At 36.2% G+C, this 19231-nt stretch overlaps 1 protein-coding gene across 19 annotated transcripts; it reads right to left on the bottom strand.

Annotated features, from left to right (window-relative positions):
* Positions 1-1206: 1206 nt before the first annotated feature.
* On the bottom strand, positions 1207-13435 carry LOC18423081 (uncharacterized). Of its 19 annotated transcripts, none has more exons than XM_088871517.1 (14): positions 13200-13435; positions 11979-12120; positions 11676-11704; positions 10484-10991; positions 10147-10230; positions 9962-10015; positions 5211-5288; positions 4965-5018; positions 4730-4789; positions 4514-4609; positions 2810-2911; positions 2589-2669; positions 1948-2064; positions 1207-1866 (listed from the first exon to the last, which is right to left on the bottom strand). In XM_088871517.1, exons 4-14 carry the CDS (start codon positions 10520-10522, stop codon positions 1711-1713), a joined length of 921 nt encoding a protein of 306 aa, XP_088727643.1. In that variant the 5' UTR covers positions 10523-10991; positions 11676-11704; positions 11979-12120; positions 13200-13435; the 3' UTR covers positions 1207-1710. The 19 variants fall into 19 exon arrangements, with proteins under 19 accessions (XP_088727643.1, XP_088727642.1, XP_088727637.1 ...); XM_088871516.1 differs by having other exon boundaries at positions 11979-12086; XM_088871511.1 differs by having other exon boundaries at positions 1207-2064.
* Between the last annotated feature and the right edge of the window lie 5796 nt (positions 13436-19231).

Raw genomic sequence — 19231 nt, 5'->3', positions numbered from 1 at the left:
TCCGATGCTTACCAACCTGATTTTCAGATACTCTCGTTACATTCTTAAGATTCGGGTTAAAGAAACTTCAAATTACACCAAGGTTCGAATACCTTCACATAGTCATATGAGATCTTATTTCAAAAAATTTCACAGTTTCTTAGTTCTAACCATGATTTTCTCTCTGTGGACTAATTGGGTAGGGAGTTGAATTTTTCTGAGTGAAGAACAGCATCTATATACTGGTTAAACTCCTTTATTACCTCGTTGTAAAGTTTATTGAATGAAGAAGCATTTCTTTGGGGAATGGTTGAGATTTATCTATGTCCAACAGATCCTGATGACAACCGTGTTTCCAAAGCCCAATACCCTGTTTTGGACTTAATGATAGAGATGCTTATTAGGGTTTTGTGCTTCATCCTAAAGCCAAAGCCCCTAATGTATACAATGTAAACTAAGAATCAGACCACTAACTAAACCCATACTCATTAGTTTGAGGATTAATTGTTTCTATCCTTCTTGAACTAACAAACCATCACAAGTCCAACCCTAATAAGAGGAAACTGTTATTATTTGTACACTAAAAATAAAAATCGACGATTTTTATGGTGGTTCGTGCATTGAAAGTCCAAACAAACCCAAACCCCACCAAAGTAAATTCTAACCATCAAGACTCACCATGAGGTGACTCCTATGCTCAACTGAAGGACTCTTGAATTTTAAGCTTTGATGATATTAAAACATATAGTGCTATGTAGATTGGGCAAAATGAATGGGCATAAGAATGAAGAAACACTGAAGTCTCCCTTCCCATTGTACCCACCTAAGAAAAAAGTGCAAAAATAAAAATTTTAAAAATAGGAATGGAAGCCTATTTGTTCAAGGAGCTAGAAATCTCAAAACAAATTTTCAACTTTGAACATTTTCCAAACCAATGATTTTGGGGAGGAAAGGTTATGCATGCTCCATTTCCTGAACTCATTAGCAAAGAGTAACTAGAATAGGCGGTATGAAAAACAAAATCAATCAGATCGATCCGGATTCAATCTAAACTGTTAGAAAGGTGCTCCATGCTAGTGCACCAAGCAACCACATGATGTGGATGCTATACGTTTCCTTGAAATTTATCAAAGAAATATTCTTGCCAATATGGACAGTTCCTGCCATACAAGAATCTTGCTATATCAGAGAGAGAGAGAGAGAGAGAGAGAGAGAGAGAGAGAGAGAGAGAGAGAATCATTGATATTACTGTTTCCTCAATTCAGAATGGGTGAAGTTACAAATACAACAGTTCGCCCTCCTATAAATATCATGCAGTAGGGCTGAACAAAACCAACAATGCCTTGCATATAGTGATTATACAGGTTACCCACCCTATAGAGGTGTCAATCCCTTCCTCCTGAGCTTAAAGCCCTCTTACTATCTTTCTTTCGTTCTTCATTTTTTTTTTGTTAAGCCCAAAATTTCTATCCATACAAAGAGAAAAGAAAAACAGAAAATGTAAGAAACATATTAAGACTTAAATATCCATCTCTAAACGTGCACACACATTGTGTGCATGCATGTGAGAGAGAGAATTGATAAATAGTTCATGGGGATTGACCTCTTGGCATAGTGGTTATGGTGTGGGGGGCAGCAAACGCAAGCTTGAGCTCAAAACTCAGCTTACCCACCTAGCTACAGAGAGAGAGAGGGAGGGGGTGGGGGTTTGTGCTGTTACCCTCAACTGCGTTAGGATTGATTCAACTGGTCATTGCTAACGTGCAATTCGGCCACCCCATTTTCTAAGGCCGTCTCCTCATCCCCCATCCCTTTCAAAGTGTTCTTGATGGTCCGAACAATAACATTGCTCCCCTCCAGATTTTCTTCATGGGTTTCATCAGGAACCTGTACATGAAATGAGTTTAATTTGGAAATAAAACCATTTGGTTTTCCCGTATCTGCCTGGTTTTTCATGTAAGCATAGACCTCTTGGTGAAATGAGTGGTCAAAGGAGAAACAGCTTGAGATCTTGCCCTCATTGCGCCTAGAGGAACTGGATCCTTGTTGCTTTACAAAGTGGGGAAGAGAATCATAGCTCATCACCTGTAATGACACCAGAAATCCTAAAATTTTATTCAGTGAGAGAAATGAGAGATTGACTATAGTAGTTAATGGATTTTATTTTGAGCGTGATTTTTGGTTTTTGAAAGAAAAGAAATGGAGGTTTCAAATATTGTCCTTAAGCTTTGGCTCTGTGGTAGATCTAGTGAAGGGTTGAACTTGAAGCCTCAAAAGGCCCAAACAAGCTGACCTAGGATGTTTTTGCTCTCTCTCTCTCTCTCTCTCTCTCTCTCTCTCTCTCTCCAGGTCTGATGGAGCACAAAATGGGGGGTCAAACAACCGAGAACTCCCCCATCCAAAGGAATCTTCTGGTACCTGCCCCTGGTAGATGATTAAAACAACCCGATTCTTTGCCCTATGTTATGTGACCAAACATTCAGTGTAGGTCTATAATAAAGTTCACCTGAAGAAAACTACGCTAACAAATCAACATAGGAGAGAGAGAGAGGCGTGCATGTGTGCGTGTTTGTGTATGTGAGAGGGCAAGAGACCAAAATCATGGTCACCTTCAGCAGTTCATCTCTTCCAGAGCCTTGCAAGACTTGTATCTTTCTCCTGGTTCTTTCTTGGAGCAATGGCTTAACCACCTGAAGGCCAAATAAATTTATCCAAACCAAGAACGGAAAACCATTTACTACTGAGAAAATACAGATAACTGCTCTGTGTTTTGAAAGAAAGCAAAGAATCCAAAGACGAGCAACGCAAGAACTGGGTGCGACAAAATAACCTTCCAGCAAGCTGAAAAAATATGTGGAGCATTGACAATGTAATAAATCTCGGTCTTCTCAGGATAATTGAGGTCATCGACTGTAGATATCATAGTCAGTATCTGCAGTCAACCACGATAGAAGGCTTAGCAAGAGAGAGAGAGAGAGAGAGGCAAACCTTTTTGCAAAATAAAGAGAAAATAATGTACATTCTAGACCATTAGATTTAACAATTCAGTAAGTGAAACATAGAAGAATCTCGCAAATAATTCAGTTAAGTGAAACATAGAAGAATATCACAACATCAAGAAAGAGAAAGCTACATGCATCAAGTAAAGCACAAAGAAATGAAACTAGATGTACAACCTGGCCTAAGTCATTTATATAGTGTGAGAAAGTGATTAAAAAGGCAACTCAGGTAGGGACTTGCTAGCAAGTCAGCCGTCCAACTAGGTCAAGTCTAAGTCCAACCATAGAAGTTTGGATAAATAAATTTAAAAAATACTAAAATTGGGTAGACTCAGGCAACACCAGATTTTTTTTTGGAATGGAATCATCTTGCTCCTGATCTGGGATAACTTGGCAAGTCCCTTGTTGGCCAGAGCCATTTACACAGCTATGAGAAAGTGGTGATATGGGACAACCATGACAAATGTGGTAAGGGTATATGACCTTAAATATGTCACAAATTTCAATTTTATCACACTGTAGCTGAATCTATTTTGACATGTTCCAATGACATATAATGAATCTATGACACTTTGTGGGTAGAAATGCTACAATCTTGAAAAGAAAGTTTTGGCATTGCTATTATTTTATGATTTCATCTTTGTGTCTCTTACTTGAACACCTCTGGTGTGTGGTACACATTAACCCATGGAGGCATCTGTTCCTGAACAGGGGCAGAAAGAATAGCCATAGTTCTTGATGATGGAAATTTACCCAGTTATGGCTAATCTCCACTGTCCGTCAGTGGTATCAAACAATGGATGCCCTGTCGTGCACCATTTTACCATAATAAATTACTTTTAATATGAGAACAGTAACTTATCAGGGAAAACATGACATTGACTACTCATAATTCCCATAACATTTTAAGCGAAATTCCAGATAAGAAAAGGAGTGTGTTTCTATGGATGTTTACTGTCAAATCAGATCAATAGTCGTGAGCAGGCTTTCTTTTTTTTTGGGTTTATGAGAACAAATTTATTATGTAAAAAATTGAATCAGACAATTAGTGTGACACCTATCTCAAGCTCTAAAATAAAATAAAGCAAAATTTACTATCATCCAGACATATATCAATTTTTCCAGGGAAATTTATTAAACCACGCCTAAAATATCAACCAGTTAAACATTACAATCGTCATTCAAAACACACCTAAAATACCAACTATTCTAACTTATGTGTCCTTTGATGGGCTTTTGAAATTAAATCACAAGAAATGGATGAGATGTTGAATAGTTTATCTCTTCGATAATTTCTGATAAATTTCCATTTTTGGTAATAACTGATTTCAGTCATCACACACAAGAAAATAATACCATGAAGAAATAAGCATTTAACTGTTCATAGTCATTTAGGACAGGCATATGTAACTTTGTAAATCGATACAGTTCAAAGCAAATATGCAGTTCATTATAGAAAGGAATTTATTCAGTCTTAAGGAATTTTCACTAACGTGTATAGACAGTCAAATCATGCACATGATAGTTTTCCATACCTTTATCCTGCTCAATGCTGAAAGTTTCAATCCAGTCATGTCCAAAACTTTCAAACAAGGTCCAATATATGTCCCAAACTTCTGACTCATCATTGGCTGAAAGAAGCAGCAGGGAATGGAAACCAAAAAAATCCTAAAATCATAATGATTTCAAAACAAAGAAGTATGAAACCAGAACTACTTAGGTTCAAAAAAAAAACTACTCAAATGACTAACCAGTAGAACTCGATCTCGGTACTCGTTCATCTGTATGTGTGATTGTACATATTCATCAGCCTGCAGAAGAACAATTAACCTTTATGGGATGGTCTCTTTCTTCTGAGAGTTATTAATATCCTTGCCTTCAGGATCATCAAAAGTTTGCAATTTGTAGAGTTTTTATTTTAAAAAACAAGTCATTAAGTTCAAAACAAAATATATGGTTTAAGGGGATCAGGTCATATATACTTACAGAAGCTTTATCATATGCACTTAAGCCCACTCCAAGGGCAAAAACAGGACGTCCCTGCCCCAGTTAAAAACAAAAAAAATGCAATTTGTCATAAAGATTTAAAAAGAAATTAGATCATAAAATTTTCAAAATGATAGACACACACACACACAAAAGAGATAGATATATATATATATATATATATATATATATATATATAGAGAGAGAGAGAGAGAGAGAGAGAGACAGCACATAGTGTGATTTCACCTGTTTACAGTAGCCTGATAATCCAATAAGTTGTGAGTCTCGAACTGAGGTGTAAACTTCAATGGGTTCAATTGGTCTCTGCGTGAAGAAATAAGCATATTATTAATTATTCAAAAGGGCTGATAAATGATTTACATGCACATATAAAGATCATTAGTATGCTCAACATAATCAGCCACCTTGCGTTAGAAAAGAAAATAGTGAAAAATATTTTAAACTTTCAAGGCATGGCATCCAAAGATCCTTTCAAAGTTTCAGGGCGTAGAACCCAAAGATCCTTTAAAAGCTTCAAGGCATGGCATAGAATCCAAAGATGGATCACAGACATGCAAGCATCATGCCCCAACATATCCCATTTAGGCTATGATGCAACAAAAACTTGCAAATGGTTGTCCAATACGGGTTTGATACTTCAAAAGCACACAGAGAATGATCCAATATTGATGCCTTCCCCATGTCCCATTTCATATTGGGGCAACATAGCATTCAGGTTTTATTAGCAAAGAAATTTCTCCAACACTCACAGTAGGATAAACTTGCCAATGCAAAAAGGTGAAAGAAAAAGGAACAAGAAGAGAGAATACACATTGTAGTATCTATCTTTTCTTTTCTCTTTTTTGGACAACTAAAATGTGTAAAATCGATTCTAACTAGAAGGATTCCTTCCTGCATATTTAAAATATAACCTAAATGATTGCCTTCTTGAAACCACAAAGTAAAATTTGTCCAATTTAAGAAATCAATCAATAATCAACCAACTAAATTATCTTCTACAGTCAGATTCCAACTCAATTTTTTGTCCACGGATGTTCGGCCAGAGAGAACACAAGTCTGTAACCTTTATGATAAGATATATGAAAAACAAGATTTTCAAGAACTCAAGGGCGACGATTTCATGGGTACCTATTTATCAAAAAGTGACATGGGTTCAAATTAGATGACTCAGCTCAAGAAAGGATGATCGTGAGACTTCCTAGATCTAGGTCTGAAGTCCAAGGACCAAGCCACCAACAACGTTTCATGAAGCTTTCTGTTGAAGGTTAGCCCCGTTAGATATCTGGATTCGTTCGTCTGGACTCAAAGAGAGAGAAGGGTTGGTAACTAAGACCTTTTCTAGGCCAATGGATCCTTGCAAGTCTATCAATGTTGAAGCAAGAGGCTTACCAATAAAAATCCTGCTGTTCTCTCTTTCCCTACTTGAGATCTTTTATTAGACTTCTTGAGCACCATCAAGTAGGCCCTATTAGAGTGGGCTTATTTGTAGACACTAGTGCTTTAGTGTCAATCACCTACCACGTTTGCCTGACAGAAAGGAATAGAGGGAAATAGAGGCAAAAATTAAATGTTTTAAGAAGAAAAACTGAAAAATATAAAATATACTTGGTGTCTGACTGCTCTTGAAGATACATTACAACCCCAATCGTTTAAATCAAATTGCAAGAAGGTTCTAATGGTACCACCGCTAGGATACAATCAAGCCAGTGAACTGCTTTCTTTCCCTTTGGTTTCAACCACTATAAGAAAGCTCGCCAGAGTCATCTCAGACACATGCAAGTCACTCAAGCTTGGCAAGCTGCTAGGCCCATAACACGCCCCAACAAGGGGGGTATGTAATATATATAGAGTACTCGAGCAAGTACTGTAGAGACCCACCCAAGTACTTTAAAAACTCCGGATGACTCTCCCCAATTAAGAAACTAGCAGGAAGCTACGGCACTTGCCTGAGTACCTACATGAATCTGTGTCCCTTTTCTCATTTCTGACTCTAGACAACCTTAGAGGCACCTATTTGAGCTAAAATTTCAATGACAAACTACTTTTTGGCATGATCTAGCCCCTATATAGATCAGATTTGAGACATTTGAGATATCAAAGTTAGCAATCTAGGTTTCCACGATTTTAGGAATTAGTGATATGAGCAAAAACATTGTGACTTTTTATTAGCCGACCCCAAATACTTGGGATAAGGCTTGGATGATAATGATGATTTCTTTGCAACAGTTGGTCAATCTTTGATGAAAATTTGTGACGTGAGCCTATTTTTGGGTTCGTCATCCAACCATAGACCCGTCTCTTACAAAAAGACAAAACAAAATCAGATTAATGAGATTTCGAATTTGGGTGAACTATTGATTCGACTTTGCCAAGAGTTCGGATCTCTTAGATACGAACTCAAACCCAAATCTGTTTTGGAAGTTTTGATTGGGATTGTCTGAAGAAAGCTTTGACAAGGATTGGAGGCATCGATTTGCATCAAGCGTCAAGATTTCAGGATTGCCTCTAAATTTTTTAGTTTCAGTCTTTTCAATTTAAATTCATAAAACTTACTTATTTTAGCTAAATATAATTGATTTATAGCTAATTATGTATATACTTCTCTATGTCTTTTATGTTTTTCTACAAGCTTTTCTATTTTTTCTGATTTTCATTTTTTTTATTTTTTCTACCTTTTTAAGCCAATAACATCAATTTTTTTTCATATTCCATGTATATATTTTTTATTTTATAGTTTTTTTATTTTTACTTATTCATATATTTTAGCGATTTTTGCGGCATTTTTCCCAATTATTCAGGCTTTTGGGGCTTTCAGGTGGTGGGGTTCAGACTTAGGCTAGTCAACCCAAACTCGCCCGAGTTACTCGGGCCACCAAGGTGTCGAGTCCCATGGCCAAGCCAGTTTTTCTTACACTGGTTTGCACAGTCAAATAATTACTCAACACGATCAATTTATTGATTAGCCAACAAGATAAACATAAACGACCTAGACAAAATCTTTAGCAATGAGAAACTAACTAGGCTAAACGTTTGAGAGAGAAAAACTAGGCTGAACTAAGAATGAACAACTGGGTTGCACTTAGCGGTAGAAAAACCTTCATATAATCAAGAACAAAGTATGCCATTTGTTGGGGAGAGCGAGAGAGAGAGCGAGAGAGAGAGAGAGAGAGAGAGAGAGAAGGTAGTGAGGAGCCCCTTATAATAATTCCTTCAAAGTGGAGATTGAAAAGTGGTCAATAGTCATGAGTTTTAATAATCAAGGTGGCTAATGGCTTAGGTTTTCAAGAAAGTAAGGTGATGGCTTATGTAACCTATATCGCATGCATAACAATTGCAAGTAGGTGAGGACCGCAGCCATGCACATGCCACAACCGGATGAGTAAGTCGACTCGTGCGCATGCATAACAGTGTAGTATGCCAAACAGTGTTATGGCAACAAAAAAATTGCCCAGGGTACAACTTCTACATGTGCCCAAATCTGCACTACTGGATTCTAATATTAAATTCAGACCTAATAAAAGCAATTCAATGACAAAGTTATGTTGCTTGATGTATGCCAGGAGTTGCACTAGACATGATGTGGCTTTCACCAAGGGTGCACTAAATTGGGGTGCTTTCAATTTCTTTGCCAGACATCTGCAAGTGTGCATGCTTGGCGTGGACAAAGGTAAGAGAGAAGGCAACGGGTGTGAACAGGAGCCCAGTGCTCATGTAAAAGCTAGACTTTAAGCATTTCTTTTTGCTACCATTGCCATACACCATTCACCATACGCCATCGCATTGTTACGCATGTACATGAGCAAGAGCCACCATAACCAATCAGTTATGGCATTTTCCATGCTACCATACACATCCATTGGATACCATTACAGATGTGGCATAAGTTACGTAAGTTCTCTTAAATGTACTAGACACCACCTATCTTCTTTCTTAAAACTCATGACCATATGCCTCTTTGATCTTCACTTCTGAGCTTTATAAAGTGGCTCTTGGCCCATTCGTAAAATACCCCCAACTAACACCCTCTCTTCTAGCACCTCCTCTCTCTCCTCACTCTAATTCAGAGGTTTACTCTCCATTTTTTCCTATTAGTTCAGCTTAGCTTTTATCTCTTCAAGCTTAGCCTAGTCAGTTACTCTCTTTAAGCTTGGTCTGCGTCTTTAATTGCTTTAGCTCATGGGCCAATCAACACAAAATCATTTATCATGATTTTCCATAAGGGGTGCAAACCTAAGTTGAAGAAACATGATCGACCATCTTGATTGTACCCAATGGGGTAGTATCATCAGAACCTTGTTACAACTCAATACAAAGTAAGGCAAATCTGAAAATAGGTAAGCACAATGCACCATAGCTGAATACCAAGTCAACTTTACAGTTTCTTACTGTCTTCCCAAAAAGTTGATTTCGCCAATATTTTCCTACAAAGAAGCAAATGAAGATGCTCATTCTATGATGAAAACCACTTGAAATTTGTTTCTTGAATATGCCATCCCTGTTTGTTACTGAAAATGAATCATACGTGTGAGCAAGGCATCTCATCATTATCATCTAAGCCTTATCCTAATTATTTTGGGTCGGCTGAGCAAGGCATCTATATATTCAAAACATTCTATATTATAAATGCAATGTCTATAGGCCATATACTTTTCTAAAAAAATAGAAACTCTATGAGTCATAAATTATTTATTGGGGTACATCAGTAGCGGGCTTTGAACCTGAGAAGTGGTGTTGCAATTTGTCAATATCACAACGAATCATGCCAATGACCAAATCCAATATATCAAGATACCAAACATGAGATTACACCAATAATTAAGATAACAAGTAAGAGATTATATAGTTGCTATGGAGTGGGATCAATTGATACATCTCATAAGGAAATGCTAGAGTTAGAGATCTACCACAAAAATATATTGAAGAATTTTTAGTGAGTAAAAAGTCAAACATTTTTATAGTGTAACTGCATAACTCACCGCCAAGATGTTATCAATGTCATTTTCAACCCTCCAATTGAGTGTGTCAAGCAACTGAAAAAAAAAACACAAAAATCCATTTACATCTTTGAAATTTCAAACATCGAGAAAACACAGGGTTTAATTACTTTGAAGCTAGCAATACAGAATCATTTCAAGACATTGAGGGGTTGGAAACTAGTTACCATTTTGTTTGCTTTGCAAACATTCCCATCTCGTGCTTTGAGGAAGCGCTCCAAAGTTTCCTTGGGATATCCTTGATGCAATATCTGCAAATTACAAGGGTTATATATTCAACGAAGCACATGTTTTATGCCACAGTGCAGTATCATTTCCATTAAGGGACAAAAAACAAATTTACTTCAAAACTATCCCACTGAATATTGTTTTAAGATAACAATAAAATTGGTGAGTCATGCCTAACAATGCTTGATTGTCCAACAAAAACAGCTTAGAATACCTACGGAGAATAGCAACCTTAAGTATAACAGGGAAACTGTGCAACCAATCAACCCAAGATACCTGGGAAGTCGTCAAAATGTTACTTTCCATCCTAAGCATATCACTTTGCTCCTCATGTCACCACATACCTAAAGGTCAAATCGGGAACAACACAATGTGACAAAGACACTTGCGACATATAGATCATCATCATCATCATCCGAACCTTATCCCAACTATTTGAGGTTGGCTATGCGAATCATGTTCCATCATTCTGCTCTATCAAGGACCATACCCTCAGTCAAACCATAAGCCATCATATCTCTTCTCACTACTTCCAATGTTGAGTGACGCATTAGATATTAGACGCATTTGTTGACACTTCTTGGAATTACCGCCATCCATTTTTGGACTTATTGTGCTGGACACAAGCAACATTGTGTGACATTGACATGAGTTTCCAATGTTTGTGCACATCTGGGAAAATCCTGTGTGTGTCCAAAATTTGAGCATGCCAAATAATTGTGGATGCTTGTATCTAAGAATTTGAACCCATGTGTCGAGTCTCATCTAGCAACAACAAATCACCCTACAAAACATATTGGCAAGGAACCCCCATGAGTAGAATTGTAGAAGAGATTCGGTTAGAAACCAAAGTGTAGCAATGGCATCTCTTGCACTTGTTTCCAGGATCCAGTACATGACTGTTTTTATGCCCATAACATATTAGACGGACGGTTCCCACAAAAAGAAAAAACACATTAGATGGATTTGCAATTTTGCATTACCATCATAAGGTTGGAACATTTCAGATTCCGGTAATTATGATTTGAATAACCATCTCAAGGTTGGAACATTACTCAAAACAAAAGGTCACAATTCAAATAGTTGAATGATATTTTCCTGTTTATTTGGCAAAAGACTGGGCTTGCTTGCATGTTCGCCATTGGGAAACTAATATTCAGCCTATGACACAATGCTTTTTTGCTGAAACTAAATATCCCAAGATAAAAATTATTGTCATCAAACATAAGGATTAAAACATCAATAAAACTTCACAAACAAACCCTACAAAGTTAGATGAACAATGTACTTAATGCATGGCATTGATACACCAATTCTTCAATGATTCATCTTTCCACAGTGGTGTGGTGGGGTCAAAAGCTAACATAGATACTCAACAACTTATTTCATATCAAAGGTGGACAAAAAAGAGTCAAGCAAAAGAAAAAAGGAAGAAGGAAAAGAGTTAGCCTATAATAAGCACAATTACCTCAAAACACTTCTTCAAACGCTCATCAACTGCATCAGTTACCGAAACAAAACACTTGTGTCAAATAAGCTCCAAACTAAAGAAGTTAAAGAAAACAAATATAACCAACAATCCTAAGTCTATCATGATCATACTAGAGAATACTATTACAAAAAGGATGTTTGATTGCCTCATCCAATCAAATTAGCAAAGGGGAAATGTGTACAAACACACTAAAACAACATTCAATGGAAATGTATGCAATTGTTTGAAGAACTTATATATTTGAACCTTAGCGTGATAAAGCAAGAGAAGAAAGCATACGCTTTTCTGTAAAGGAGATCATTTGATCAATGGACTCTGGGTCACAATAATCCATCTTAGAACCAGTTCCTTGGTATAATACCCGCTCCTTTAATTCCTCCTTTACTTCTATATCTCAAAAAGATACGAACATATGAAGTTTCTATAAACAAATGATCATAAAACGCAGTGAATCATGTAATAATTCATTAAAATAAATAAATGAACAGGAGCACGTAAATTGCAATGAATCACGTAACAATTCATCAAAATAAATAAACAAACAAGGGCATGCAATTTATAATCTAAGGCATTTATAGCACAAATGTAAAATCTTCTCATATAATTCATGAACATTTACTTCACAGTATATAACTGGGATACAGCCATCGAGTAAGTGCAAATCCACTGCTTGTGACATAAATAAACAAATAAGTAGATGAATAAATATATAAAAAGTGGCCATCAAATGCACATAGGACATCGACAAAGGAAGTGGGGTGGAGCCTCAAAGTTCACTTCTTCTCAAAATTGCACAAATTTGAAGCATCTATTAAGCAATTTAGTTATCAAGCTCTGAAATTATAGCACACTCGTCAGCTAAGCAGCTAATACCAAATGACACAACTAATCAAGATAATTCCGACGGATTAGAATGCATATTCCAGTTTTGATCCTGCACATTGTATCACTCGATTAGATTTTAGAGGAAAGATCCAGTCCATTTTCTATTTATTTCTGTCCATGGACCATTAATGGGATCCAAAGCTTATTGGAATAAAGCAAATAAGGAAAGAAGAAAGTAAATTAATTTCCAAATATATGACGTAGTAATATGCTAAATTTTTGGTGCTACAGTTTAGAGTCACAACGAATTTAGAAGAAAAAAAACGATTGACTTGTTGACATCTAAAGATAACTAGAGCTTCATAATTCCAAATATTTAAACATTAAATATGGTGTTAGAGTATATAACACGCAAAGAATGCCACCAAATTGATGCAAAATTGGGGGGGGGGGATAAATAAACAAAGCAAAAAATCAAATCTAATGTACTATTTAAATTTAGGACAAAAACCCATTAAAAAATAAAAAATTGTTCATATGGATCAAATATTAGTCGATTCCAGTAAAAAACCGGTAGAGAGAGAGGGAGAGAGAGAGAGATGCCACATGTCCAATCATATTTCATCAAATTCAGAGTAAAATGAGAGAGTTCAGAAAAATGGGACTAAATCTCACCTCAACAGAAGGATTTCGTCCGAACCAGAGCGCCATTTTCACATGAGAAAAAACATATTTTTTCTCAAATAAATCAAAATATAGACAACCCAGAGCGCCACATTATGCACGGAAACTCGAAATCAGCCAAAAATTAGGGCTTTCAGGTCAGAGATTGACAAATTTTTGGGCGATTTTACGAGGAAAAAATTGAAGAAATAAAGAGAAAAAAGAGAAGATTAAAGGGTACACTCACTGGTAGGCTGCGTTTAAATGCAACTATTTATACTTTTGACGAAATAAATTTTTTTTTTAATTATGAGGTTCGAAATTTTGGACCAATTTCGTTTGTTGCGAGACGGAGCCGAAACTCCGGCCGGCGAAATTTCGGATCTCGGAAAGAGAGGGCGCACTAATACACGACAATAAAGGGCTGGCAACGGGGCGGGGCGGGGCGGGACGGGGCGGGGAGGGTCCAGGTTTTATAGAAACCAGACCCGACCTAGACCTAAACCCGAAAATATAATGTGAGACCTGGATTCACACCCAGACCCAACCAAACCCAATTGGACCCAACCGAAAAATTAAAATATCTATATATTTTAATATATTTTCACATATTGGGAAATGTGAGACCCAGACCTGAATAGTGTTCGGGTCTAAGATTTGGACCCAGCCCCGATCCGACGAGTCCAACTTTTGGACCCATATTCAAGTCGGGTCTAACCATCAGGTCTGGTCCATTGTCACTCCTAACACATCTAGTGCATGAGGTGCAAACATGTGGCCCCAATATAGGTTTGACCCAACCTGATTGGAACTTAGTTGCACCTAGATTTGGGGGTTTAGGTCCTTGGACCCAAATTTGACCGGTCAAGTCGTATTGAGTTGGTTTGGGTCTAATGGACCTGAACTAACTCGATAAGGTCCTTGGATTCAAACCTAGCCTAAGTCGAGCCCCTGCCAAACCATCCAGATCCTACCTGTTGGGTTCAATTTTTGGGTCTGGACCCGAACTCTTGTTGAGTCAACTTGGCCCGATTGCCACCCCAATTGTGCAATGCACTTTTGAACCTCAGTGCCCTTTTAGTTGCAGTTGTTGTTATAAGGAAATGTATGCAATGAGATTATTTATTTATTGATACGAGGTCACAATTATCATTGGCCATAGGATTTGTAAATGGGTGGTTGAGGATTTGCACAAAGTCCTCGACACTTTCATCTATTGTATTTCATGTTCAATGGCTAAAAATAATTGTGTACCAAAAATAAATTGTCTCATAATGTAAAATCCTTTACTATTATTAGATGTGTAAAGGATGACTCCATGGTATATTTATCAGATGGAATAGCATATTGTGTGTCCAAGAACTTGCGAGTTCACCGTAGTATTTCATAGATTTAGGATGTAAAAACATCTCCACTCACTATAAATATATTTTAGTGAGATCTTGGTTTAGATATTGACCCATAAATTTTGGAAATTTGAAATTTGAAAAATCACTACCATTTTTAAATTTAAAAATTTCCTTATTTTTCCAAATTCATGATCTTGGTCTAGATATTGACCCATGAAATTTTGGATCCAATATCTATCTTTAGGATAGATCAGGAACCCGTAAAATTTTGAGTCCAAAGTCCAAATCTAAAATGAGTTTTGAAAGGGGACATATATACAAGTGCATGGACTGATGCACATTAGAGTGATTAGATGTGATGAAACTAAAAGATTATATGCTCCCACGGGAGCATGTCTCGTATTTACTCCCTCTAGTAAAAGAACTATGTAATTTTAGGACCCAGATTTTGTTATGCAGACCAACAAAAATTTTAAAAAGTAAAAAATATGAAAAAACTAATAAGCACTCTACTTTTGCTTGCGAACGATAACATGTTAGGATTGAGCAGAGAATGTCAATCCGATATTTGGATAGCCAAATCTCAGTAATTAGAAATTTAAAATCTATGTTTCAAGGAAATTTATCAAAATGGATCTAAGATAGTAACTATTTAACATTTTACTCATTTTTTTATTTGGTAACTAAAATACACATGATCTTGAAACTGGGTAAAATATTAAACAATTGATAAGCTAGTTACATGTTCTAATAAATTCTTTTTGTAATTTTAATACGGACTTGAAAAAACACTCTTCAATAAGCCTTTTGCCTGATAGGGTAAATGCATAGTTTGCTCCCACGGAGTATGCTATGAAAAATGCCATTTTTATTCTTATTTACAACAGCATAATGTAATGTCCTTCGTTTCGATTCGAAATAGGCAAAAGACAACAAGGAAGCTTTTATAAAAAATAATTTTCTTTTCTTTCTCTCTCTCCACGTGCATATATTATAGGTGAAGTTTGCATGCATCCATAGCTGCAGAGGCCACGTGCATATATTATAGATGAAGTTTGCATGCATCCATAGCTGCAGAGGTAAGGTGCACCTTTAAATTTTATCATGGTATATAAATTTGATGTAAAATATTTTTAGGATTATTTTAAAATTTATTTTTATATCTAATTATAAAATTTTAAAATTTAAAAATGATTAAAATCAAGTACATTTATAAACATATGAAAGTCTTGAAAATAGACGGTGTAGATAATATCTTGTAAAATGCTCTATTTCTGAGACTTAAAATCCTTTTATTTTTCATGGTCATACATATCGATGTCAAGATGATCAATCAAAGGGTTTTTCAACATTAAAACTACCTCTTCCTACGGATTTTTGAGGTGCATCTGTAGTTCTACATTATAAGGTTGCATCCTCATATAAACTTTTTCCTTATATTATATTTGAAGGAAATAATCTATGCTTTTTCTATAAAACATTTCAAGCTAGGGGAATGGACCCGGACCGATGCCTGGACCCGACATAGGTCCAAGAATTGGACCCGGTGGGTCTGATCCGAGTCCATGTGGACCCAAACCAAATAGTGTTATTCTATAAATCATATTTAATATTTTAATAATATTTAAATGAATATAACTATATAATTTAATTATAATATTTAAATAACACATATATTTATTTAACATAACATTTAAATATATTTAAATATATATATTTTATTTTTGGATAGGGTCCAGGTCCAAGTCTGAGTGCAATTAGGTCCGGGTCTAGGTCCCAATCCAACCGGACCTTATCCGACCTGTTGCTATCCCCGAATTACAACCAATTTTCGTATATATTATGAATTCAATATCACTAAAATATTTAAATTTTAGAAGTTGCCTTTTCCTCCCGATAGGTCTAAAGAAATGAGGTTTCAAAGATAATCTTGTGTTAGAGAAAAGTTCATAAATTAAGAAACTATTAGTATATAATCATAGATCAATTTGATTCTATGTAACGTGGGCATTGCATATTTGTAATTTTCTGTAAATATTTATGCACAAAATATACGACACCCGTATTCGTTGTAGTTTTTATGTGTGTTTGTACACCGAAGATACGACACTCTGACACTTAAGAAACCTGTGTGCTCAATTTTAACATTTATTTTTTAAATATTATTATAAAATAATTAAATATCACTTAAAATTGCATCTCCTTCTTTTAAATGGTGCAATATGTTGGTATTTTTTACCCCCATATCTTCACACTGATACGGACATACTTATCATGTCTACATGACATAGATTTGGCAAATGGAAATCTAATATGAGATCATGGAACTACATTTATGCACATTAATTCATCAAGTACACTATCTTGAAATCAACTACTTGGAATATGGGAAAATTCATCACACGGGAGCATTAAATTGCCACATAACTAAATAGGATGTGAATTATATGATAAAAAAAGTTTATATAAAGTGTCAACCTTAAATTATCTAAACTATCTATTTTCAATTTTAAAAAAAGTTTAGATATGCTTGATATACCTGTAGACACCTCGATCTCGACTGGAGAAGTTATGGATAGGTTGAAATATCCCAGGCAGACTATCAAGATATTTTAAACCATTCACCCCATTGAAACCCTTTTTTAGTAAACCTAGCATCCACCAAATCCATATTGCCCCAGTGTGACTGAAGGTACTAAGAAGCGAGACAAAGCAAGACATAATTAGAACACGTTGACCATGAAGCATTTCAGAAGAAAATGCTCTGATGTTACCTCAACTGGCATCGAAGCCCTACCAAAATTTCGATGGCAAGATACCAAAGGCACATCAGTCGCAAAACGCGCGACCAAGGCAGGCAGACACTCGGTGCCATTCCCAACAGCGCCTAGACCCAGGCCCCTGGTGAGCTCCAGAATGCCCAAAAGACCGACGGCAGTACTGATGGCACCAGCTCCATTCCAACTAGCGTCAGGTCCCGAGACCTCCACCAGGTGGGAAACATCCCGACCCATGTGACTAAAGTGGCGAGCTAACATGTCAGTTCATACCTGTCGACATGGCAGGCCTGTACTGATATGTCATACACCAATATGGCTCAAGGCTGTCGAGTTTCTATTGGTTGATGATCAGACGAAGGTACAACCAAGGCGACGTGCCAAGTGGTATCTAGCGCCATTCCAAATGCGACGGTGCCAGTCAGAATAGCTTCAAGTTGTGGTTGGTCTATCCAAACCAGACTAGAGTTACCAGAACACGACACGTGTCTAGAACAGTGTTTGAAAGCAGTAAGAATGTCCAGTACCATTACCAATGGCATCAAACACTGACAGGTCCGTATTAGGTTGCATTAATGAGCAATTAATGTTTGCTGACAATCATTATTACGACATTAATGACATGGCGCCATTTCAAGTGTCGCCAAGTTTTTGATAGTCCGAAAATTGCACAAAACCAATCTTCAGGTTGTCCTGTGTCCATTTTGCCTATAAATAGCTCATTTTACCTCAGGCTTACGGTCCGAATTTGCTTATTCTTGTGCCTAGATTATGCTCATATTCCCTAGTATTGATCCCAAGTATAAGCTTGAGAGAAAAGCCCCAAGGTGAGCCCACTTGAGCAACCTCTATTCTACCAAATTTTTCAATCCAACACCAAAACTACAAATTCCTTTAAGCCACACTTTCAAACCAAAGGCGGTCCGGATAATCAAACATTTTAGGCCCTCATCTTCTCATTTCTACTTGCCCCGTTAAAAACCGAAAAAGTTCGAGATTGACTGTGCAGTCATATGATTTGAATCTGCGCCGACTCTGGGTGTCAGGCTTGGGGGCCCAGCCTAAATATTGTTTTCTTTCTTTCTTCCTTTAATGTTCTAGCATTTATTTTTATTTTTTAATTATATTTATGATCTTCCTCATTTCTTGATATAAATCTCTCTTTCCTTTTATTATCTCTTGCATTTACTTCCTCTTAACTACATCTATTTTTCCCTATTTGCGATGGATTTATGTCTTATTGCCTTCTCATTTAATCTAGACTTTAATATGCATAGTTAGTTATATTTAAAAAAAAAAAATCTTCTTTTATTGCATGATCATTCTATTTTTTTGTTGTTTTGCATTTATTTCTTTTTGTTGGTGGTGTTTATTTCTCTTCGTTACTTTTTTCAATTAGTAATGTAGATCTTCTTCGCTCCCTATATCTCTTGTATTCTTCATTAAGTAATCATTCTTCTCTTAGTAGTATTTATTTATTGCTATATTCATTGTGTCCATCCATTTTTTTTATCTTGTTCTTTCATGATGTAGATCTCTCTCTCTCTCTCTCTCTCTCTCTTTCTCTCTCTCTCTCTCTCTCTTTCTCTCTCTCTCTCTCTCTCTCTCTCTCTCTTTCTCTCTCTCTCTCTCTCTCTTCTCTTTATTAAATAGTAGTTTTTCCCTTTGTAGCGAATATTTTTCTTGGTTTATTATTATATATATGTCCCTTCTTTGTTTCTCCCATTTGATAGTATGGATTTTCTTTCTTCTCACTCCAATCTTTTATCTCTTTTATTGTTTTGTTGTTTTCTCTTTTCTAGTTGCATTTATTTATTTCAATTTGGTTGTGTGTTTCTCTTTTTCTCCTCTTACTCATTTAATAATATAGCTCTCCCCGATCTCTTACCTACTTTATTTAGTACTTGTTTGTTTTCCT

Source organism: Amborella trichopoda, chromosome 7, assembly GCF_054954075.1.
Source record: "Amborella trichopoda isolate Santa Cruz 75 chromosome 7, AtrichopodaSantaCruz75HAP2 v2.0, whole genome shotgun sequence".
Lineage (NCBI taxonomy): Eukaryota > Viridiplantae > Streptophyta > Magnoliopsida > Amborellales > Amborellaceae > Amborella > Amborella trichopoda.
Note: the sequence above shows the minus strand (reverse complement) of the source record. Positions and strands in the feature narration are given on the sequence as shown.